The sequence below is a fragment of the Gadus morhua genome, chromosome 8 (assembly GCF_902167405.1).
Source record: "Gadus morhua chromosome 8, gadMor3.0, whole genome shotgun sequence".
Taxonomy (NCBI): domain Eukaryota; kingdom Metazoa; phylum Chordata; class Actinopteri; order Gadiformes; family Gadidae; genus Gadus; species Gadus morhua.
Genome location: NC_044055.1, coordinates 13,319,025 through 13,343,116, shown reverse-complemented (window position 1 = coordinate 13,343,116; position 24,092 = coordinate 13,319,025). Strand labels below are relative to the sequence as shown.

The 24,092-nt window shown below is 48.6% G+C and overlaps 1 protein-coding gene across 1 annotated transcript in view; it reads left to right on the top strand.

Annotated features, from left to right (window-relative positions):
* astn1 (astrotactin 1) overlaps window positions 1-24,092 on the top strand; it is a 76,621-nt gene that overhangs the window by 11,824 nt on the left and 40,705 nt on the right. The window contains exons 2-9 of the mRNA XM_030363331.1: window positions 7,789-7,976; window positions 13,843-14,093; window positions 14,884-15,026; window positions 16,766-16,915; window positions 19,324-19,473; window positions 19,994-20,143; window positions 21,605-21,772; window positions 23,956-24,040. Of these exons, the coding sequence (XP_030219191.1) occupies window positions 7,789-7,976; window positions 13,843-14,093; window positions 14,884-15,026; window positions 16,766-16,915; window positions 19,324-19,473; window positions 19,994-20,143; window positions 21,605-21,772; window positions 23,956-24,040 (1,285 nt within the window). The remainder of the gene's footprint in view (window positions 1-7,788; window positions 7,977-13,842; window positions 14,094-14,883; window positions 15,027-16,765; window positions 16,916-19,323; window positions 19,474-19,993; window positions 20,144-21,604; window positions 21,773-23,955; window positions 24,041-24,092) is intronic.

Here is a 24,092-nt window from a genome sequence, read left to right as displayed (position 1 = left end):
TTACCATGGAATTAGTAACCTTTGCAGGAACTGAATGTGTTTCCACTCCAGGAACCAGGGTATAAATAAAGTTCTGGGGACATCATGGGGGGGGCATGCAGATCATCACCCGGTCCAGTACGGCTCATTGGGTAAAGGCCATTCTGCTAATGTATTGATTATCATAAACTACATCCATAATCATGGCTTTCTGCTTATGCATTGATTATTATAATCTACATCCATAATCATGGCCTATCGGCCAATGTATTGATTATTATAAACTAAATCTATAATCATGGCTTTCTGCTAATGTATTGATTATCATAAACTACATCCATAATCATAGCTTTATGCTAATGTATTGATTATTATAATCTACATCCATAATCATGGCCTATCGGCCAATGTATTGATTATTATAAACTACATCCATAATCATTGCTTTCTTCTAAAGTATTGATTATCATAAACTACGTCATCCATAATCATGGCTCTCTGCTAGTGTATTGATTATCATAAACTACATCCATAATCATTGCTTTCTGCTAGTGTATTGATTATCATAAACTACATCCATAATCATAGCTTTCTGCTAATGTATTGATTATTCGTCTCCCAAACAGACAGCGCTACAAGCCGATGTTTTCCCGACTGCAGGACGTGACTATGGGTTCTGATAGCATGGAGGTGTGCAGTTGTATTGAGAAAGTAAAGTTGGGGACCCAGTCCTCAGATCTGCTGTGGAACACAGATTGGATGTGAAGGCTGGAAATGTGAAACCATCAAGAAGAACATTCTGTACACGCAGTTGACAAAGGATGCTTCTCTAAGCCGCTCTACTGCAGTATTGACTGTGTACGAGAGAACATTACCTCAATCAGCTCCTCATACACACAACGAGGGAGGGGGGGGGGGGGGGGGGGAGAAGGAGGAGGAGGAGGAAACAGTGGAGGAAGAGGAGGAGAAGGGGGAGGAGGGGCTGAAACAGTGGAGGAAGAGGAAGAGTAGGAGGTGCTGAAAGTTATTTGTTGATATTATACACAATGGAAAACTAGTTATTACATCCGGTCCATCTTATAAAGATAGCTGTTCTCCAAATTTGAATCTTGGTAAACTGTTTATGGATCGGTTTGTATTTTGGGATTTATCCCCAGAGTTTGGCAGGTGATCCAGGCATGCTCTGTTTCCAAGGTGATGTTCAGCTGTCAGCTCATCACACGGAGACACAATAAGAGAGGTAGAGAGAGAGAAGCAGAGAGACAATAAGAGAGAGCAGAGAGAGGTAGAGACAGAGAGAGGTAAAGAGAGGGAGCCAGAGAGAGACAGAGAGCTTAATTGCTGTACAACCTCAGAATTGTGTAATCTGTTTTTTTTTAACGTTTTTTCACTTTTTATCGGGCGCTGTAATTATCCCGGAAGCATTCAATCTGGCCGCTTCTGATTTAGACGGTCCTGCAGCAGTAGGAGGGATAAACACTCCCAGTGGAGCGGGGGGGGAGTCAGTAAAGCTCAGATCCGCAACCATAAACTCTGGTTTGATGTGCAGATCCAAGGCCTGATTTAACCTTCTCTTTTCATGGTTGTGCACAGGCCTATTCCCAGACAATGTGCATGTAAACAGGCCGCTGAAGGCTGTGAACCCACGCTGTCTCCCCGTCACCCTCCTGCCCCCCGCCTCTCAAAGACCCGTGTTCAGGGGGATCAGGGATTAAGGGTTTCGGAGGCGCGGCGTCAGGTGTTGTCTAAAAACAGACTTGTTGTTTCAACCGTTACAGCTTTAACCTCAGGGAGGGCTCTGCTCTCTGGGTTCTACAGCAACACACTGGATAATGGGATTACTGAGATCCACCTCCACCTGCAGGGGCCGCAGCTGCTGCCAACCCACTCCCCCCTGCCCTCCTCTGGAGCGTCCTCCTCACCTCATCCCCCACCTCCTCTCTGACTCATCACATCCCCCTCACCTCATCGCCTCCTCCTCCCCAACTCATCACCTCCTCCTCCACAACTCATCGCCTCCTCCTCAACTCATCACCTCCTCCTCCACAACTCATCGCCTCCTCCACAACTCATCACCTCCTCCTTCCCAACTCATCACCTCCTCCTCCACAACTCATCACCTCCTCCTCCACAACTCATCACCTCCTCCTCAACTCATCACCTCCTCCTCCCCAACTCATCACCTCCTCCTCCACAACTCATCACCTCCTCCTCCACAACTCATCGCTTCCTCCCCAACTCATCACCTCCTCCTCAACTCATCACCTCCTCCTCCCCAACTCATCACCTCCTCCTCCACAACTCATCACCTCCTCCTCCCCAACTCATCACCTCCTCCTCCCCAACTCATCACCTCCTCCTCCACAACTCATCACCTCCTCCTCCCCAACTCATCACCTCCTCCTCCCCAACTCATCACCTCCTCCTCCCCAACTCATCACCTCCTCCTCCACAACTCATCACCTCCTCCTCCCCAACTCATCACCTCCTCCTCCACAACTCATCGCTTCCTCCCCAACTCATCACCTCCTCCTCAACTCATCACCTCCTCCTCCCCAACTCATCACCTCCTCCTCCACAACTCATCACCTCCTCCTCCCCAACTCATCACCTCCTCCTCCCCAACTCATCACCTTTTCCTCCACAACTCATCAGCTCCTCCTCCCCAACTCATCACCTTTTCCTCCACAACTCATCGCCTCCTCCCCAACTCGTCACCTCCTCCCCAACTCATCGCCTCCTCCCCAACTCATCACCTCCTCCCCCTCACCTCATCACCTCCTCCTCCAGGAGTCCTGACGGGGGGGGGAAGGAGCCCAGACGGGGGGGAGATTCTTGGATTAAGCTTTTTTGGTAAAACAAAATCAATGCACAATGTAGCACAAATCCTGTCGTCATTGTGCTAAACCAGCCAATAGCGCGCCAGGGGGAAAAGCCAGCTTGTTGATTGGCTCCAGTAACAGCTCATCGGAAACAGAAAGAAATGTATTGCTCTCCAGCACATGCTGCAGAGTGAATTCAAATTGCCGGCAGAACGGGCTGGGGGTACCAAGTCTAATACCGTAGCCTATCTCAACTATAACCGCATTTCATTTTAATCGCATCGTTTGCTGCATAACCAACGTTATCTATGCTGACTTAGGGTACGGGATGTTCAATATCAATAACGTTGAGTTCATAAGGGCTAACATTATCTTTTCTGAGTCAAAAATAATTTTGGGCAGGTGTTTTCGAGCACAGTATATCATACTAAACTTTGGTAAAACGGTTGCCGACCGTCTTCTCTGGGCCAAATATCCCGCTGCTTCGGGTTTTCTTTGATAGGTGCGTTGAGAGGAGGAGCGGGCGAATCAGCTGTTTATAGTTGTACCCGCGCTGGCATGAATGCGCGCTTGTCTCTATGTGTACGTGTTCGTGTGCGTATGCGTGTGTGAACGAGAATGTCAGGGAGAAAGAGTGCTATGAGGGGATGAATGAACGGAACGATATTTATATTTAAAAATCGCAAAATACAGAAAAAATAAGCAGAATCAATTTGTGGCACTCGGTGTTGATTCTGTGGCGCTGAGCAACACATTGGTCTAGGTGTGGGAAACACTGCGGGTCAGCTCTGGTTCAGGGTCTGCTCTTGTTCAGCTCTGGTTCAGCTTTGGTTCAGGGTCTGCTCTTGTTCAGCTCTGGTTCAGCTCTGGTTCAGGGTCAGCTCTGGTTCAGGGTCAGCTCTGGTTCAGCTCTGGTTCAGGGTCAGCTCTGGTTCAGCTCTGGTTCAGTGTCAGCTCTGGTTCAGCTCTGGTTCAGGGTCAGCTCTGGTTCAGCTCTGGTTCAGGGTCTGCTCTGGTTCAGTTCTGGTTCAGCTCTGGTTCAGGGTCAGCTCTGGTTCAGCTCTGGTTCAGCTCTGGTTCAGGGTCAGCTCTGGTTCAGCTCTGTTTCAGGGTCAGCTCTGTTTCAGGGTCAGCTCTGGTTCAGGGTCAGCTCTGGTTCAGCTCTGGTTCAGGGTCAGTTCTGGTTCAGCTCTGGTTCAGTGTCAGCTCTGGTTCAGCTCTGGTTCAGGGTCAGCTCTGGTTCAGCTCTGGTTTAGGGTCAGCTCTGGTTCAGGGTCAGCTCTGGCTCAGCTCTGGTTCAGGGTCAGCTCTGGTTCAGCTCAGGTTCAGCTCTGGTTCAGGGTCAGCTCTGGTTCAGCTCTGGTTCAGGGTCAGCTCTGGTTCAGCTCTGGTTCAGGGTCAAAGTCAAAGTCAAAGTGTGTTTATATGTACCAAATTGCTTCAGCACAGCAAAATTCTTACGACTTGGCAAGCATCATTCATCTACGCAGTAGACGTCATACATATAACAAAAAATAACATAAAACTCTATAACACTATGACAATAAACCATATAAAATGTCACATTAACATACAACAATTAGAGTACAGTAGAAGGGCTAGCAGCATTTTAAGTGTGAATAGAGAATAAGTTAAAAAGAAATGCTAAGGATAAGTCAAAAGTTTTTAAAATTGTGCAAATATATCTATGAAGTGAATTGTATGAGTGGGGGAGCAGGGAGTAGGTGGAGGTGGCAACTGTTCAGAGGTTCAGTGTTTCTGATTCAGAAGCCTTACAGCCAGGGGGAAAAAGCTATTTGTGAGTCTGGTAGTCCGTGTTCGGATGCTCCGGTAGCGTCTACCAGACGGCAGCAATGAGAACAGTCCATAGCCTGGGTGGCTGTTGTCCTTTAGAATCTTTTTTGCTTTCCTCAGGCATCTACTGTTGTAGATGCCTTGCACGGAGGGGAGATGGCTGCCGGTGATACGCTCCGCTGTCTTCACCACCCTCTGCAGGGCCTTGCGGTCGGCAGCGGAGCAGCTACCATACCAGGCAGTGATGCAGCCTGAGAGGATGCTCTCAATGGTGCATCTGTAAAAGTTTGTTAAAGTTTTTGAAGACATGCCAAACTTCTTGAGTCTCCTCAAGAAGTATAGCCGCTTCTGTGCAGTTTTGACTGCTGAGCCTGCCTGCATGGACCAGGTTAGGTCATCCTTGATGTACACACCGAGGAATTTGAAGTTGGAGACTCTCTCCACTTCAGCTCCCTCAATGTGTATGGGGTCCTGACCCCCCCTCTGCAGCTTCCTGAAATCCACGATCATTTCCTTGGTTTTGCAGACGTTGAGAGACAGGTTGTTGTCTTGGCACCATTCTGCCAAGACCCTTGCCTCATCTCTATAGGCGGTCTCATCGTTGTTAGAGATGAGACCCAGGATGGTAGTGTCGTCTGCAAACTTCAGGATGATGTTGGAACTGTGCGTTGCCACACAGTCATGCGTGTACAGGGAGTACAGGAGGGGACTGAGTACGCAGCCCTGGGGGGCCCCGGTACTCAGGGTCAGTGAGGAGGAGGTGTGGTTGCCCATTCTCACCACCTGGGGTCTGCTCGTCAGGAAGTCCAGGATCCAGTTGCACAGGGGTGTTTTAAGACCCAGGCCCCTGAGCTTCGGGACGAGCTTGGCAGGCACAATAGTGTTGAATGCTGAGCTGTAGTCCACAAACAGCATCCTCACATATGTGTTGCTCTTTTCCAGGTGGGAGAGGGTGGCGTGTGTAGCTAGGGCAATGGCATCGTCTGTTGATCGGTTTGGACGGTATGCAAACTGAAAGGGGTCCAGGGTGTTGGGAAGGGTAGAGCAGATGTGGGTTCTGACCAGCCGCTCAAAGCACTTCATAATTGTGGAGGTCAGTGCTACAGGGCGGTAGTCATTCAAGCAGGTTACTGATGTTTTCTTTGGTATGGGGATGATGGTGGCCTGCTTGAAGCAGGTGGGGACTTCAGACAGATGCAGTGATAAGTTGAATATGGAGGTGAATACCTCCGCAAGCTGGTCAGCGCACCCCCTGAGGACGCGGCCTGGGACTCCATCGGGCCCCGATGACTTCCGGGGGTTCACCCTTTGGAGCTCTCGCCTCACGTCAGCCACGGTCAGGGACAGAGTGTAGTCGTCCTGGTCCTCGGCCAGTCTTGCTGAAGGAAGGGGGTTGGTTGCCTCAAACCTTCCGTAAAAGGTGTTGAGGTCGTCAGGGAGAGAGGCGGCAGGCTGATCATCACTGCTATTTCTCCCTTTATAGCCAGTGATGTGTCGCAGGCCACCCCACGTCCAGTTTATTGTCCAAAGATTGCACATTCGCTAGTAGAATGCTTGGAAGCGGTTGGTTGCAGTATCTCGTCCGAGATCTGCACAGGATGCCGGCTCGCTTGCCTCTCTTCTTTCTCTTCCGTCGGCGTATTGGTAGGCATACCGGCGGTAAGACAAAGGAGTCACAGCAGGCACTCCGGTAAGTTGAGAAAAACTCCGTTTTAAGTGACGAACGAATTTCCAAAAGTGCCAGTCGATCATACTGAATGAGCGACAGTGCAGTACGTACAAAAAAACTAACAATAAAAACAATTATAAACATAAAGCTGCGTAGTGCATGCGGAGCCATTGTCAGTGCGACCATCCTCTCGGCGCACCAATCACCTAAAGGTCAGTTCTGGTTCAGCTCTGGTTCAGTGTCAGCTCTGGTTCAGCTCTGGTTCAGGGTCAGCTCTGGTTCAGCTCTGGTTTAGGGTCAGCTCTGGTTCAGGGTCAGCTCTGGCTCAGCTCTGGTTCAGAGTCAGCTCTGGTTCAGCTCTGGTTCAGCTCTGGTTCAGGGTCAGCTCTGGTTCAGCTCTGGTTCAGGGTGAGCTCTGGTTCAGCTCTGGTTCAGGGTCAGCTCTGGTTCAGCTCTGGTTCAGGGTAAGCTCTGGTTCAGCTCTGGTTCAGGGTTAGGGTTGGCTGGTTAAGGGGATTTTGTAGTTTGGCTACAGCGTCAACCCCCCTAGACCCGCTAGACCTACTAGACCCTGTACCCTCCCTAGACCCGGCCTAGACCCCCTAGACCCACTAGAGCCCTAGACCCACTGGATCCACTCGAACCCCTAGACCCTCTACACCCCCTAGAGCCCCAGCCCCCCTAGAGCCCCAGCCCCCCTAGAGCCCCAGCCCTCCTAGAGCCCCAGCCCTCCTAGAGCCCCAGCCCCCCTAGAGCCCCAGCCCCCCTAGAGCCCCAGCCCCCCTAGAGCCCCAGCCCTCCTAGAGCCCCAGCCCCCCTAGAGCCCCAGCCCCCCTAGAGCCCCAGCCCATCAGCAGGGTAATGTTGGAGGCTAAACGGTACCCTTCCTCCCTGCTTTAGAACCCCCTCCTATGCTTTAGAACCCCCCCCCCCCATTCACCCTGTGACTGATCTATTGAGGACAAAGTACTTATAGCGTTTGCTCAGACAACAGGCCGGACTTATTTCCAATCCTAACAGGAACAATAACAACATCCATCATAACAATACAGCAGCCTGCAGAGATTCAGCTGCTCAGAACCAACCAAATGGATCCGGTTAGCGTTAAATAGAAATCAGTCGCTAACATCAGCACGACTGGTTCATTAGACCTCGTTTTGTCAAACTATTTATGATTATAAATATACAGGTATTTCTATACTAATGAACAAGGTATATTATAAACGGATAAGCAAGGTCTATACTAATGAACATGGTATGTACTAATAAACAAGGTATACACAATATAAACAAAGTATACACTAATAAACAAGGTATAAACTAATGAACAAGGTGTGTCCCTGCTAATGAAGGTATCGGTAAAAATATTGATCCACATGATGTGTGTGTGAGCAGCTAAAGGTAAAGTTATTGATCAACATGATGTGTGTGTGAGCAGCTAAAGGTAAAGTTATTGATCAACATGATGTGTGTGTGAGCAGCTAAAGGTAAAGTTATTGATCAACATGATGTGTGTGTGAGCAGAGATCTCGGGCAACTCGGAGGACATCCCTCTGGTGCGCTGGAGGCAGCAGTGGCTGGAGAACGGGACGCTACTGTTCCACATCCACCACCAGGACGGCAGCGGCCAGCCGGCCGGCCTCTCCCCCACCGCCGACACGGCCCGCGACTCAGCCGACGAGGAGCTCCGCATCCTGCACATCTCTGTCATGGTGAGGCCTTCACCCACTCATCTGTCATGGTGAGGCCTTCACCCACTCATCTGTCATGGTGAGGCCTTCACCCACTCATCTGTCATGGTGAGGCCTTCACCCACTCATCTGTCATGGTGAGGCCTTCACCCACTCATCTGTCATGGTGAGGCCTTCACCCACTCATCTGTCATGGTGAGGCCTTCACCCACTCCTCTGTCATGGTGAGGCCTTCACCCACTCCTCTGTCATGGTGAGGCCTTCACTCACTCATCTGTCATGGTGAGGCCTTCACCCACCCATCTGTCATGGTGAGGCCTTCACCCACCCATCTGTCATGGTGAGGCCTTCACCCACTATCTGTCATGGTGAGGCCTTCACCCACCCATCTGTCATGGTGAGGCCTTCACCCACTCCTCTGTCATGGTGAGGCCTTCACCCACTCATCTGTCATGGTGAGGCCTTCACCCACTCATCTGTCATGGTGAGGCCTTCAACCACTCATCTGTCATGGTTAGGGTAAGACATTCATCCACTCATCTCTGTTCTAGGGCTAGACCTTCATCCACTCATATCTGTCCGGATGAGGCCCCTATTGTTATGTGTTCATCCAGAGTGAAAGCCTGGGTGAACTTCTCTGCGTTCTTCTCATGATGTGTTTGATGTCCACCACTGATACTGATCACCCCCTGGGTTTGATGTCCACCACTGATACTGATCACCCCCCGGGGTTTGATGTCCACCATAGATCACTGATACTGAACCGTGTTCATATTGACATTACAATGTGTCTATTTATTCTGTTTATTCTATGAAATGTAGAATATTGAAAACCCATCCTCGTTTAGTGAAGCCTCCACTTAAGCCTAACCCCTCTAGGAGATACAGTCGGAACCTAAACCCTAACCCCTCTAGGAGATACAGTCAGAACCTAAAGCCTAACCCCTCTAGGAGATACAGTCAGAACCTAAAGCTGACCCCCTAGGAGATACAGTCAGAACCTAAAGCCTAACCCCTCTAGGAGATACGGTCAGAACCTAAAGCTGACCCCCTAGGAGATACGGTCAGAACCTAAACCCTAACCCCTCTAGGAGATACATTCAGAACCTAAACCCTAACCCCTCTAGGAGATACATTCAGAACCTAAAGCCTAACCCCTCTAGGAGATACAGTCAGAACCTAAACACTAACCCCTCTAGGAGATACAGTCAGAACCTAAAGCTGACCCCCTAGGAGATACAGTCAGAACCTAAACCCTAACCCCTCTAGGAGATACAGTCAGAACCTAAACCCTAACCCCTCTAGGAGATACATTCAGAACCTAAAGCCTAACCCCTCTAGGAGATACAGTCAGAACCTAAAGCTGACCCCCTAGGAGATACAGTCAGAACCTAAAGTTTAACCCCTTTAGGAGATACAATCAGAACCTGAGGCCTAACCCTAGGAGATGCAGTCAGATCCTAAAGCCTAACCACTCTAGGAGATACAGTCAGAACCTAAATCCTAACCCCTCTAGGAGATACAGTCAGAGTAAAAGCTCCAACGATCCACAGTTCATGAAGGTTTCAGGAAGAGAAACGGAGGCAAGGACCTTCTGGATCTCGGCAATCTGACGCTAGACGGACCGCTGGCCAAACCAGGAGGTGGACCTACAGATACATGTTGATGAAGAGGTGGAGACATGTTGTAGAGAGGGAGAGACATGTTGATGAGGAGGTAGAGACGTGTTGATGAGGTGGTAGAGACATGATAAGGAGGTAGAGACATGATAAGGAGGTAGAGACATGATGAGGAGGTAGACATGTTGATGAGGAGGGGGACCTACAGATGCATGATGATGAGGAGGTAGAGACATGTTGATGAGGTGGTAGAGACATGATAAGGAGGTAGAGACATGATGAGGAGGTAGAGACACGTTGATGATGGCTATAAGCTAGTGCTCCAGTGATACAGTGTGTGTAAGTTAAGGCTCCAGTGTGTATAAGTTAAGGCTCCAGTGGTCCAGTGTGTATAAGTTAAGGCTATAAGGCTAAGTTAAGGACTATGTGCTTGGTTATTTATACGTTTGAAAGGATTCATGTCCTCTCATTCTTCCACTTCCCATCTCAGATAACTTTCATGACTCTTCAGCAGAAACAGTGACTGGAGAGTAGTGAACAGAAAGCAAAGTGAAAGGACCAGAACAACAGCAGACGTTGAGCCTGAGTCTCCCCGTGGGGCGGAGGCTGGAGGGGGAGATGGGCCTCCACCCCTCCACCCACCTCCAGCCCTGCTCTCCACAGTGGCTAAATCCTTTTTGTCAAAACAAGAACTCTGCTGTGAATAATGTGTTTCTCTCTTTATTTCTGTAGCGTGGGGCAGCAGAGCACAGGGCTCTGAGGCAGAGAGAATGTGACGGCCTTGCTCAACACCTCGCTAGAGCCACTGGCTTAATAGTTGAGTCATATAGGTACTGGTTTAATAACAGAGAGGTACTGGTTTAATAACAGAGAGGTACTGGTTTAATAACAGAGAGGTACTGGTTTAATAACAGAGAGGTACTGGTTTAATAACAGAGAGGTACTGGTTAAATAACAGAGAGGTACTGGTTTAATAACAGAGAGGTACTGGTTTAATAACAGAGAGGTACTGGTTTAATAACAGAGAGGTACTGGTTTAATAACAGAGAGGTACTGGTTTAATAACAGAGTCACAGAGAGGTACTGGTTACTGAAACAGTCATAGATTTGTTCTGGTTAGTACCGGTTGGTACTGGTTAGTACTAGTTAGTACTGGTTGATACTGGTTGTAATGGTTAGAGCTGGTTGGTACTGGTCAGTACTGGTTGGTAATGGTTGGTAATGGTTAGAGCTGGTTGGTACTGGTCAGTACTGGTTGGTACTGGTGCATTATGTCCACACACAGAAAGATGAAGGAAGAGGAACCTTGAGCAAACTTTCTCGCTTTAATTTCTGACACGAGGAGATTGAAGAGAATATCAACTCCGTCCCACAACTAAGAGTTAGGGGTAGGTTCTAACAGGGTTAGGCTTAGGTTAAATGAAACACACACACGCACGCACACACGCAAACACATTAAACCCACGCACGCACACACATTAAACCCACGCACGCACGCACACAGTGTTCGCTTACAATATTCTCACATTTGGAAAACAGGAGAAAATCGAGTCCTTTTTCTAAACCCAATTACATTTATCAAACAGTTTCATCAAACAGTTTCACGAAGAACACACCACTGAAATGATTATTTGGCCTCAGCAATACTCACAATGAAAGCTATTAAATCAAGCTCAACATTCCTGTCATCATCCAAACAGTCTTGCTCTGTTCCCTGAGTCTCAGCAAACTCTCCACATTAAAAGAAATCCCTAATCTGACCTCTGAATGAGACCATCGGTCAACAATAACAGTCATTGTGTTATTGTGACTTAATAAAGTTGTATCTAATCTAATCTAATTAAATGCTCTGCGATCGCGGGCTGTGAGGCTGGAGGTATTGAGCCGTAATAAAGGAAGCTAAGCGCTGACCACCCTCTCCTTCTACTGGATGTGTGGAGTCAGACTGCTGTCGGATAAATAGAACTAGTTCAAAGTGAAATCACGTTTAATATTAAGTATCTGTATCTCCAGCTCACAATGTCCTTAACCAAGGAAACATCAAAGGAATCGGGCTTATCTTTTCAGTTCTTTTAACGCAAAATAAATGTTCTGCTGTGGATAAATTATGAGCGGTGGATAAATGATGAGCCAAGATGTTTACTTATTCATTCAAGATGAAAAAATTAATGTGTGAAATATATTAAAGCTTCCCAACTCAAAGAGCTTCTGTGCTAATAAATCATGGTTTCATGCTAGGGTGGATTTTATAAAAAACAAATTACATTAAATGCTGTGAGTTTGTGTCATTAATAACCATCTCCTCTCCCTCCCATGAGGCCTCATGTAGGAAGGATCACACTGGTTCAAAGTCAACACAAAATTCTGGGTCAGAAACCTTCACCTGGTTAACGTGACAACTAACTGGCTTGGAGAACAGATTGGATCAAATCTTGGAAATGGGAAAAAGAGGGATTCCGAACTAAGATCAGAACATGCAGTCCGATTTTACATTCTATTTGGATCAAACCTGCCTTTTGGGTTTTTCAAAACTTCGAACTCGGTTGGGGATTTATTCGGTCCAAAAACCAGGATTATCATTATCCATCGGAAGGGTGGTTTCAGTTGGTTATCCGTACATTTAGTATTTGGATCACAGTGATCCAATCCAATGTTCCTTTAAAAACTGGCATAAAAGTAAGATGATCAAGTGATCCTGGATAGCAAAACATGGGATTTCCAAAATCGGATCAATTTGATCCAGATTAAAAGAAATTAAAGACTGGGCCCAGGTTATTTTAGGGAACCATCACCTGGTTATCCTGGTGAACAATCACCTGGTTTACCTAGTGAACCCGGTTATCCTAGTGAACCTGGTTATCCTAGTCTAGTGAACCATCACCTGGTTATCCTAGTAAACCTGGTTATCCAAGTGAACCTGGTTATCCTAGTGAACCTGATTTACATGTTGTGTGTTACATGTTGTGTGTTACATGCTGTGTGTTACATGTTGTGTGTTAAATGTGTTACATGCTGTGTGTTACATGTTGTGTGTTAAATGTGTTACATGTTGTGTGGTACATGTTGTGTGTTATATGTTAAATGTGTTACATGTTGTGTTACATGTTGTGTGTTACATGCTGTGTGTTATATGTTAAATGTGTTACATGTTGTGTTACATGGTGTGTGTTACATGCTGTGTGTTACATGTTGTGTGTTAAATGTGTTACATGTTGTGTTACATGTTGTGTGTTAAATGTGTTACATGTTGTGTGTTACATGTTTTGTGTTACATGCTGTGTGTTGTGTGTGAAATGTTAGATGTTGTGTGTGACATGTTGTGTGTTACATGCTGTGTGTTACATGCTGTGTGTTACATGCTGTGTGTTACATGTTGTGTGTTACATGCTGTGTGTTACATGCTGTGTGTTACATGCTGTGTGTTACATGTTGTGTGTTACATGCTGTGTGTTACATGTTGTGTGTTACATGCTATGTGTATCATGTTGTGTGTTACATGCTGTGTGTTACATGTTGTGTGTTACATGCTGTGTGTTACATGTTGTGTGTTACATGCTGTGTGTTACATGCTGTGTGTTACATGCTGTGTGTTACATGTTGTGTGTTACATGCTGTGTGTTACATGTTGTGTGTTACATGCTGTGTGTTACATGTTGTCTGTTACATGCTATGTGTATCATTTTGTGTGTTACATGCTGTGTGTTATATGTTGTGTGTTACATGCTGTGTGTTACATGCTGTGTGTTAAATGTTGTCTTTATTCATGTGAACAGGACCTACAAAGACCCAGAGACAGATATTGCCTTTCTGTGGAGGAACATGATCCAGCATATCTCAGCGTCCTGCTCCAGCACTAACTGGATTGTGCTGCTGGAGAGCTGGCCCACTTTGATGTGTGCTTTACTTTTATTGGCTCTATAAGAGGAGACAGTCCTCCTACTCCTGGCTTTGAGTCTAAGTGATGCTGAGCATTAAGGGCTGTTGGACAGAGCTCTCTGTGGCTGAGTGCTAATGGAAGCTGATGTGCTTTGATTACATTGAGCCAGATCGGATTAAAAACCATTCTGGAATAACATCTGACATCTAACTCTTGTTTAAGCACAGGACATGGAAACCATGACAACCCTTAACTTCAGGCTGCTCTTCAGGGTGAAGGGCCTGACCAGTTGGTAACCATGACAACTCTTAACATCAGGCTGCTGTTGAGTGTGAAGGGCGTGACCAGTTGGTAACCATGACAACCCTTAACATCAGGCTCCCCCCCCCAGGGTGGGATGATCGCCCTGCTGCTGTCCATCCTGTGTCTGGTGCTCATCCTGTACACGCGGCGCCGCTGGTGTAAGGGCCGGCGCGTGCCGCAGCCCCAGAAGAGCGCCAGCGCCGAGGCGGCCAACGAGATCCACTACATCCCCTCGGTGCTGATGGGGGGCCAGGCCCGCGAGAGCCTCAGGAACTCCCGGGGCCAGGGGCCCAACTCAAGTGGGACCCTCAGCATCAGGGAGACCCCCATCCTGGACGGGTAGGGGGGTGAGGGGGAGGAAGAGGAGGAGAGGAGAGAGGAGGAGGAGAGAGGAGGGGTAGAGGGTAGAGAGGAGGGGTAGAGGGTACAGAGGAGGGGTAGAGGATACAGAGGAGGGGTAGAGGGTACAGAGGAGGGGTAGAGGATACAGAGGAGGGGTAGAGGATACAGAGGAGGGGTAGAGGGTACAGAGGAGGGGTAGAGGGTACAGAGGAGGGGTAGAGGGTACAGAGGAGGGGTAGAGGATACAGAGGAGGGGTAGAGGGTACAGAGAAGGGTACAGAGGAGGGGTAGAGGGTACAGAGGAGGGGTAGAGGATACAGAGGAGGGGTAGAGGGTACAGAGGAGGGGTAGAGGGTACAGAGGAGGGGTAGAGGGTACAGAGGAGGGGTAGAGGATACAGAGGAGGGGTAGAGGGTACAGAGGAGGGTACAGAGGGTAGAGAGGAGGGGTAGAGGGTACAGAGGAGGGGTAGAGGGTACAGAGGAGGGGTAGAGGGTACAGAGGAGGGGTGGAGCCGTAGAGGGTAGAGAGGAGGGGTAGAGGGTACAGAGGAGGGGTAGAGGGTAGAGAGGAGGGGTAGAGGGTAGAGAGGAGGGGTAGAGGGTACAGAGGAGGGGTAGAGGGTACAGAGGAGGGGTAGAGGGTAGTGGGGCGGTTTATTGCTCTCATCTTAGCAGCATGTAGAGCTCCAGGTCACAGACCTGTTGTTGCAAGTTTGAGCACGACATCACTCACCTGTGCCTGTTGTTGTAGGTGAGAGTATGACATCACAGACCTGTTGTTGCAGGTATGAGTATGACATCACAGACCTGCGCCACCACCTTCAGAGGGAGTGTATGAACGGCGGAGAGGACTTCGCCAGTCAGGTGACCCGGACGCTGGACTCACTCCAGGGCTGCAACGACAAGAAGAACATCGACCTCACTCCTGGTAGGACGACACCTCACTCCTCATAACTCACTCCTCACTCCTCACACCTCACTCCTCACTGCTCCCTCCTCACACCTCACACTTCACTCCTCAATCCTCCCTCCTCACTCCTCACTCCTCACACCTCACACCTCCCTCCTCCCTCCTCACTCCTCACTCCTCACTCCTCACACCTCCCTCCTCACTCCTCACATCTCCCTCCTCACTCTCCACACCTCACTCCTCACTCCTCACTCCTCACCCCTCACTCCTCATACCTCACTCCTCACTCCTCACTCCTCACTCCTCACTCTTCCCTCCTCACTCCTCACACCTCACTCCTCACTCCTCACTCCTCACTCCTCACCCCTCACTCCTCACCCCTCACTCCTCATACCTCACTCCTCACCCCTCACTCCTCACTCCTCACTCCTCCCTCCTCACTCCTCATACCTCCCTCCTCACTCCTCACACCTCACTCCTCACTCCTCACATCTCCCTCCTCACTCCCCACACCTCACTCCTCACTCCTCACTCCTCACTCCTCACTCCTCACTCCTCACCCCTCACTCCTCATACCTCACTCCTCACACCTCCCTCCTGGAAGGACTACACCTCACAAATGGAGACCCAGATTAGTCTGTGGATGAAGGCTTGATACTGGTTCCAGAGCGTTGTGCAGAGAGCTGATTGGTTCCTCCAGGATCCTAACAACACGCAGAGTGATAAGTGGAGCAGTGTTGTGCATTATGCATGAAGCTCTGTTAATGCACGAGACCAATAGGAAAGGAGGGCAGCATATATCTAATATTAATATCATAAAGATACCCTACAGCTCCTGACCACCTACTGGGTGGAAACATCATTCTACCTCCATCAACTAATGACTATAGAATAGTCTGATTTGTGCTAAACCATTAGCCTGCCTAACGCCACACCTCATCTCAATCTACATTGAGATGAGGTCTGGGAACCACACATTCATTTTCTCGTATTTGAGCCGTGGTTTACGATTGCCCGGAGTACCTCATAGCCAATCAAAGCCTGTTGGTAGCAGGGCAAAGACTTCCTTCTTGGTAATGAAATGAGTTTAACGCCAAAAGTTGCTATTTTTTCAAAATAAATTGCGTTCTAAACTACTTAGAATACTAGGCTGCATCGAAAGGTAACGCATCTGCTGCCATTTTGGATCCGTAAACTACAAGTTTCGGTGTGCGCATAGACGGCATCATCATCTTGCCGTCCCTCCCCGTTCTGTGATTGGTTCCCTATCTCAGGCAAAAATCCAAGCTGCCTAGCAGTGCGAAATGAATTGCGCGCAAGGCAGCATGGGTATACCCAGGCTACTAAACCATGGATTACAGAACATAATAATAATAACTCATTAGAAGGAAGTTGAATGCATATTCGCAGGTTTATCAGGAATGAATCATACATAACTCGACTACTGTTGTAACAATTAGCACCTAGTAACTATTGGTATGTATTGTCCTAATTCAATGGTAACTGCTATTATTACAGTCCGAATGTTATGTTAACTTACATTAACAGTTGTAATGGAATAATGTTTTTCACACAACAGTGAGAGGAAAAGAGGAACATGTTAACGCTTATAACAAGCTTCATAACAATACTTCAGTCCACTGCAGGCAGTAGCATGTTAGCTTCATAACAATACTTCAGTCCACTGCTAGCAGTGGACTGAAGTATTGACAATGTTAGTTTCATAAGCCTTAATGTGTGATGTGTTTGTTTGTCAGTGAGTGACAACACGAAGCTGGCTCTGATGAACAAGTACAAGGACAACATCATCGCTACAAGCCCGATCGACAACAACCACCAACACAACAGCCTGTTGACGCACAACACGTCCACCAGCCAGCGCAAACGCCTGTCCAGCAACACGCGCAGTGAGTCTCCACACCTTAGAGACTTTAACCCCTGAACACCGCTACACCCTCAACACCTTAGAGACAATACACCCTGAACACCGCTACATCCTCAACACCTTAGAGACAATACACCCTGAACACCGCTACACCCTTAACACCTTAGAGACAATACACCCTGAACACCGCTACACCCTCAACACCTTAGAGACAATACACCCTGAACACCGCTACACCCTCAACACCTTAGAGACAATACACCCTGAACACCGCTACACCCTCAACACCTTAGAGACGTTAACCCCTGAACACCGCTGCACCCTCAACACCTTAGCGACAATACACCCTGAACACCGCTACACCCTCAACACCTTAGAGACAATACACCCTGATCACCGCTACACCCTTAACACCTTAGAGACAATACACCCTGAACACCGCTACACCCTCAACACCTTAGAGACAATACACCCTGATCACCGCTACACCCTTAACACCTTAGAGACAATACACCCTGATCACCGCTACACCCTTAACACCTTAGAGACAATACACCCTGAACACCGCTACACCCTCAACACCTTAGAGACAATACACCCTGAACACCGCTACACCCTCAACACCTTAGAGACAATACACCCTGAACACCGCTACACCCTTAACACCTTAGAGACTTTAACCCCTGAACACCGCTACACCCTCAACACCTTAGAGACAATACACCCTGAACACCGCTACACCCTCAACACCTTAGAGACAATACACCCTGATCACCGCTACACCCTAAACACCTTAGAGACTTTAACCCCTTAACAGCGCTACACCCTCAACACCTTAGAGACAATACACCCTGATCACCGCTACACCCTCAACACCTTAGAGACAATACACCCTGATCACCGCTACACCCTTAACACCTTAGAGACAATACACCCTGAACACCGCTACATCCTTAACAGCGCTACACCCTTAACACCACTACACCCTCAACACCGCTACACCCTTAGCACTGCTACACCCTTAACACCACTACACCCTCAACACCGCTACACCCTCAACACCGCTACACCCTTAGCACTGCTACACCCTTAACACCACTACAGCTGGAACACTACTACAGCTGTCTGGTGTGTGTGGAGCGCTGTCTGGGCGGCATCCAAGTTCAATTTGAGATTTTCAGACTCTTATGTAGTATACTTTATTTGCCCCTTTTTCCTCCTCCTCCTACTCCTCCTCCTCCCCTCTCTCCTCCTCCTCCTCCTCTTGGCTCCCCTCTCTCCTCCTATTCCCCCTCTTGGCTCCCCTCTCTCCTCCTCCTACTCCTCCTCCTCCCCTCTCTCCTCCTCCTCCTCCTCTTGGCTCCCCTCTCTCCTCCTATTCCCCCTCTTGGCTCCCCTCTCTCCTCCTCCTACTCCTCCTCCTCCCCTCTCTCCTCCTCCTCCTCCTCTTGGCTCCCCTCTCTCCTCCTATTCCCCCTCTTGGCTCCCCTCTCTCCTCCTCCTCCTCCTCCTCTTCCTGGCTCCCCTCTCTCCTCCTCCTCCTCCTCCTCCTCCTCCTCCTCCTCCTCCTCCTCCTCCTTCTCCTCCTCCTGGTTGGTCAAGCTTGTGTTTTTGGCCCTTAGTCGGGGATGAGGTGTGGTCGTTTTAATTAAGACTAAGACTAAGTTAAGATAATGAAGATAACGAGGCATCCTGAAGTCACGTAAGGACAATCTGAGAAGGCATTTCTTCATCAATCCAAAGTTCATATATAGATTTATTTATAGATTTATATTGCAACAAACTTTATATTATCAGCACGTTAACCGGAAGCTCCTTCTTAATGGAGTGATGGTGAACACCCATGGACATTATTACCCTAGAGAGAAACTACTTGTCTTTGATAATGAACAGTATATCTAGGCCATCTAGTCAGCTATTTAGACATTCCCATGTTGTAGAAAACAATAGTTTAAAGTCCTGTGTTTCTGTCACTGTTACCACGGTAACAGTGGTAAGGTGTAAATCCCAAGTTTCTCTCAATGTTTGTTTAGAAAATCAGTAGAACCCAGCCCTCAGTAGAACCCAGTAGAACCCAGACTTACTCATTAGAATAACTATTATTATTAGAATTAGTAGAATTGTTAGAAGCAGTCAAGCCTTAGAATTGATAAATGATTAGAATAAATATCATTACAACGATCATTAGAATCAAGAGAATCAGTAGAAGCAGTGAATAGCTTAAATTAATAAATCATAATGGATACGCACGGAACACATTTTCTTTAATTACCTCGTTAAGATTTTCACGGTTGAATGACGAAGTTGAAACATCAAGATCATTGTGTGTGTGTGTGTGTGTGTGTGTGTGTGTGTGTGTGTCTGTGTGTGTGTGTATGTGTGTGTGTGTGTGTGTGTGTGTGTGTGTGTGTGTGTGTGTGTGTGTGCCAGCGGGCTCCACCTTCCTGACCCCTGACGGGGACTCTGGGACGGAGGCGGACAGCGACCCCCAGCTCACCTTCTACACCGACCCGCACCGCAGCCGGCGGCGCAGCCGCGGCCTCAGGAACGGGTCGGCCACCAGCGGCTGGGGCTCCGGGGGTAGGCCCCGCTCACCAGTACTGCACCAGTACTGTCCCAGTATACACACCACTAACCAGTACCGCTCAGAAGTACCGCTCACCAGTATATACAACACTCACCAGTACTATCACTAGTACCGCTAACCAGTATCGCTCACCAGTACCGCTCAGAAGTACCACTCACCAGTATACACAACACTCACCAGTACCACTCACCAGTATACACAACACTCACCAGTACCACTCACCAGTATACACAACACTCACCAGTACCGCTCACCAGTACCGCTCACCAGTACCGCTCACCAGTATACACACTCCTCACCAGTATGCACACCACTCACCAGTACCGCTCTACAGTAACGCTCACCAGTACTGTCACCAGTAACGCTCACCAGTACACCACACCGCTCACCAGTAACGCCCACTATATTAACCCTATATTTTGATATGAAGAGGAAGAGGAAGGTGTCTTCTCCTCTCTGATTGGTGTGTTTTGTGTCATGTGACCGGTCCCCTCTCTCTGATTGGCTGTCTAGCCGGTTCCCCTCGTAGCCCGATCAACAAGACGACCCTGACCCTGATCAGCGTGGTGAGCTGCCTGCTGGGGCTGGTCTACGCCTCCCACCTCTCCTGCACTCTGGCCGTCCGCATCATCCTCCACGTCCCGGAGCACCTCATCGCCGACGGTGAAGACTCTAAGCTCTTAGCCCCTAGCTCCTAGCTTCTAGCTACTAGCTCCTAGCCCCTAGCTCCTAGCTACTAGACCCTAGCCCCTAGCTCCTAGCCCCTAGTCCTGACCCCATGTTGTCATGTTATCTGGTCTGGAGCTCTCACAGATCTGCTATCTGCTATCTGGTCTGGAGATCTCAGAGATCTGCTATCTGGTCTGGAGATCTCAGAGATCTGCTATCTGCTGTCTGGTCTGGAGATCTCAGTGATCTGCTATCTGCTATCTACTATCTGGTCTGGAGATCTCAGTGATCTGCTATCTGCTATCTACTATCTGGTCTGGAGATCTCGGAGGTCATCTATTTGCTATCTGGTCTGGAGATCTCAGTGATCTGCTATCTGCTATCTGGTCTGGAGATCTCAGAGGTCATCTATCTGCTATCTGGTCTGGAGATCTCAGTGATCTGCTATCTGCTATCTGGTCTGGAGATCTCAGCGATCTGCTATCTGCTATCTGGTCTGGAGATCTCAGTGATCTGCTATCTGCTATCTGGTCTGGAGATCTCAGAGGTCATCTATCTGCTATCTGGTCTGGAGATCTCAGTGATCTGCTATCTGCTATCTGGTCTGGAGATCTCAGTGATCTGCTATCTGCTATCTGGTCTGGAGATCTCAGTGATCTGCTATCTGCTATCTGGTCTGGAGATCTCAGTGATCTGCTATCTGCTATCTGGTCTGGAGATCTCAGTGATCTGCTATCTGCTATCTGGTCTGGAAATCTCAGTGATCTGCTATCTGCTATCTGCTATCTGGTCTGGAGATCTCAGTGATCTGCTATCTGCTATCTGCTATCTGCTATCTGGTCTGGAGATCTCAGTGATCTGCTATCTGCTATCTGCTATCTGTTATCTGGTCTGGAGGTCTCAGAGGTCATCTATCTGCTATCTGGTCTGGAGGTCTCAGAGGTCATCTATCTGCTATCTGGTCTGGAGGTCTCAGCATTAGCATTCCAGAGACCAAGCCATGAAAGATGGTCATTTGGATGTTGAATTGCTAAAACTGGAATTGATTTAAAATGTTTCCACGTCGTCTGAAATCCCATCACACTTGATTTGATGTCACGGAGAATCTGATGAAAATCTGTCGTCTGCTGGGGCGAAACAAATCAGTTTATAGACCAGCCGCTGTTTGGGCATGAAGAGGAGAATAAACCCTCCAACCCCTCTACACCACCCCTACCGCCACCCCTCCACCCTACCTCCACCCTCCCTCCATCCCCTGGGTTATGTGACTGCAGGCCTCTGGCCTCTGTTTGTCTAAATGGACAAAATGAAAAGCAGATCTAACGATGAATTTAGTGATTTGATCTTTAATAAATGGGCTTCAGGTTTTAATAATTTATTTTAACACATAAGTTAACGCACATTAAACGTTGATCCTCATTAAACAGCTCTCTCTCTGTGACCTCTGACCTCTAGGCTCCAGGTTCATCCTGCTGCAGGGGAACCAGTTCGACGCGTCTGATTGGCTGAACCCGGCACAGGTGTTACTGTTCCACCAGCAGAACGCCAGCGGGCCCTGGGTCAACGAGCTGTGTGGCCGCCGCCTGCTGGACCCCTGCGAGCACCAGTGTGACCCCGACACAGGTCAGTGACCCCCACACAGGTCAGTGGCCCCCACACAGGTCAGTGGCCCCCAAAAAGGTCAGTGACCCCCACACAGGTCAGTGACCCCCACACAGGTCAGTGACAGCAACTGTCTCCAGTTTTTACAGCTACTGCCTCCAGATGTTACAGCCACTGTCTCTAGATGTTAACCTAGATACAGCTATTGTCTCCAGATGTTACGCCTGATTTCCAACGGGGACGTACGCGCTGCAGAACGGCTGCGAGCTCTGCCCTGCGTCAATCCCCACCGGGCGCGTAACGGCAGCGTAGCGCTGCCTTGCGAGCCAGCCGTATTGACGCGAGATCACAAGATCACGCGATAATCCTAAACCTAATGTACTCACCTTCAACTCCCAAATCTACTGCAATTAAATGCCAGGCTTTGTCCTTTCTGACAACCTCCATAAAGAGGATGATTTATTTCATAAATTATTTTATGTTGCTCCACTTCGACAATCAATCTCTCGTCGTCCATGTTGCCGACCCTCTGAGACCCTTTGATTGATTGACTGCTGACCTGGTGCCACCGGTCATGACGTAATGTTGATGTGAAGTTGTGATAGGCTACATGAGCTGAGTATTGTGTTTTATTTTGATAATTGACCGGATGCTCTATGGCTATTACTTTTTCACTTCCTGCCCGGCTCGCTCGCTCTGTTGAAATTGACGCGGTTCAGCAACGGCTCGTGTCAAAAATAGAAGTGCTACGGAATGGTAGCGCTGCGGCGCACCGCGCCGCTCCTGGGACGCTGCTGAGACGTTGCGCAGCGTGCCCGGTGGGGATGGCTTCATTGATTAGAGTCGCAGCGATCAGCAGAGGTCACCGCGGTGCAGCCGTTCCGCGGCGCTTACGTCCCCGGTGGATATCAGGCGTTACAGCTACTGTCTTCAGCTGTTTGAGCTATTGTCTCAAAATGTTAATCTAGATACAGTTACTGTCTCAAGATGTTACAGCTTCTGTCTCCAGATTTAACAGCTACTGTCTCAAGATGTTACAGCTTCTGTCTCCAGATTTAACAGCTACTGTCTCAAGATGGTACAGCTTCTGTCCCCAGATGTTACAGCTACTGTCTTCAGATGTTTGATTACCTGGTTCTAGATATATTTGATAGATACCTAGCTACAGATAGACATTAGACTGCTCTTCATTTCTATTCTGAGGTTCAGGAGTTTGTGAGGAAAAGATTATTCAGATCTTTAAAGGAGCTGAAGGGATTCATAGTTAAAGTAAAGAAATCTTTTTTTCCAATCAGGGCCGACTAGCTGTGCTGGTATATGCTGAGTGACTCAGAAGGTCCCAGAATAAACCCGTCTCCTCAGGCTGCCGCCTGCCGCCTCTATTTTGAACCATTTTTCTGGGTAAAGTTGTTGGTGAACTTTTCAAAGATCACCAACCTGGATTGTGGCTTTCACAATAAAAGTCAGAGGCAACACAGAGAAGCACTATGCAGGTCTCACCCTGATCGGGTATTCTGGTATCTCTGTGGTGGGACTGAAGTGTGTGTGTGTGTGTGTGCGTGTGTGTGTGTGTGTGTGTGTGTGTGTGTGTGTGTGTGTGTGTGTGTGTGTGCGTGTGCGTGTGCGTGTGTGTGTGTGTGTGTGTGGCGGGGTAACGTGGTCTTAACTCCCCGTTTGGAACGACCGCGCTCCAGGACACACGCGGAGTAATCGACCGCTCATATGGGAAGGTGGTCTGCTGCGCTGATGCTGAACTCTAGAGTCTGGAGAAGATGAATAAGTAATGAGCTTGACTCATATCTTCAGGAATACTAATCAGCTTTAATCACCTCCATCGGGGGCGGGGCTCCCATCAGCCCGCTGGGGGCGCTGATTGGGCTGCACGGTGGAGGATCGCTGCTTTCAACCCGTCCTTAACCTTAAGGCTGAGGTCAGTGGGGATGGAGGTCAGCCTTAAGTCGCTGGGGATGAAGGTCAGCCTTAAGAATAGTTAGTAGGAGAACGTGTTCTTAACCAGGTTCTGTTCCAGGAGAACGTGTTCTAAACCAGGTTCTGTTCCAGGAAAACGTGTTCTAAACCAGGTTCTGCTGTGCTCCAGCAGAACGTGTTCTAAACCCGGTTCTGCTGTGCTCCAGCAGAACGTGTTCTGAACCCGGTTCTGTTCTACGAGAACGTGTACTAAACCAGGATGTGTTGTGTTCCAGGAGACTGTTTGTGTCTGGACGGCTACATGAAGGACCCGGTCCACAAACACCTCTGCATCCGCAACGAGTGGGGGCCTAACCAGGGGTAAGGGAACCATTAGGGGCCCAACCAGGGGTAAGGGAACCATTAGGGTCCC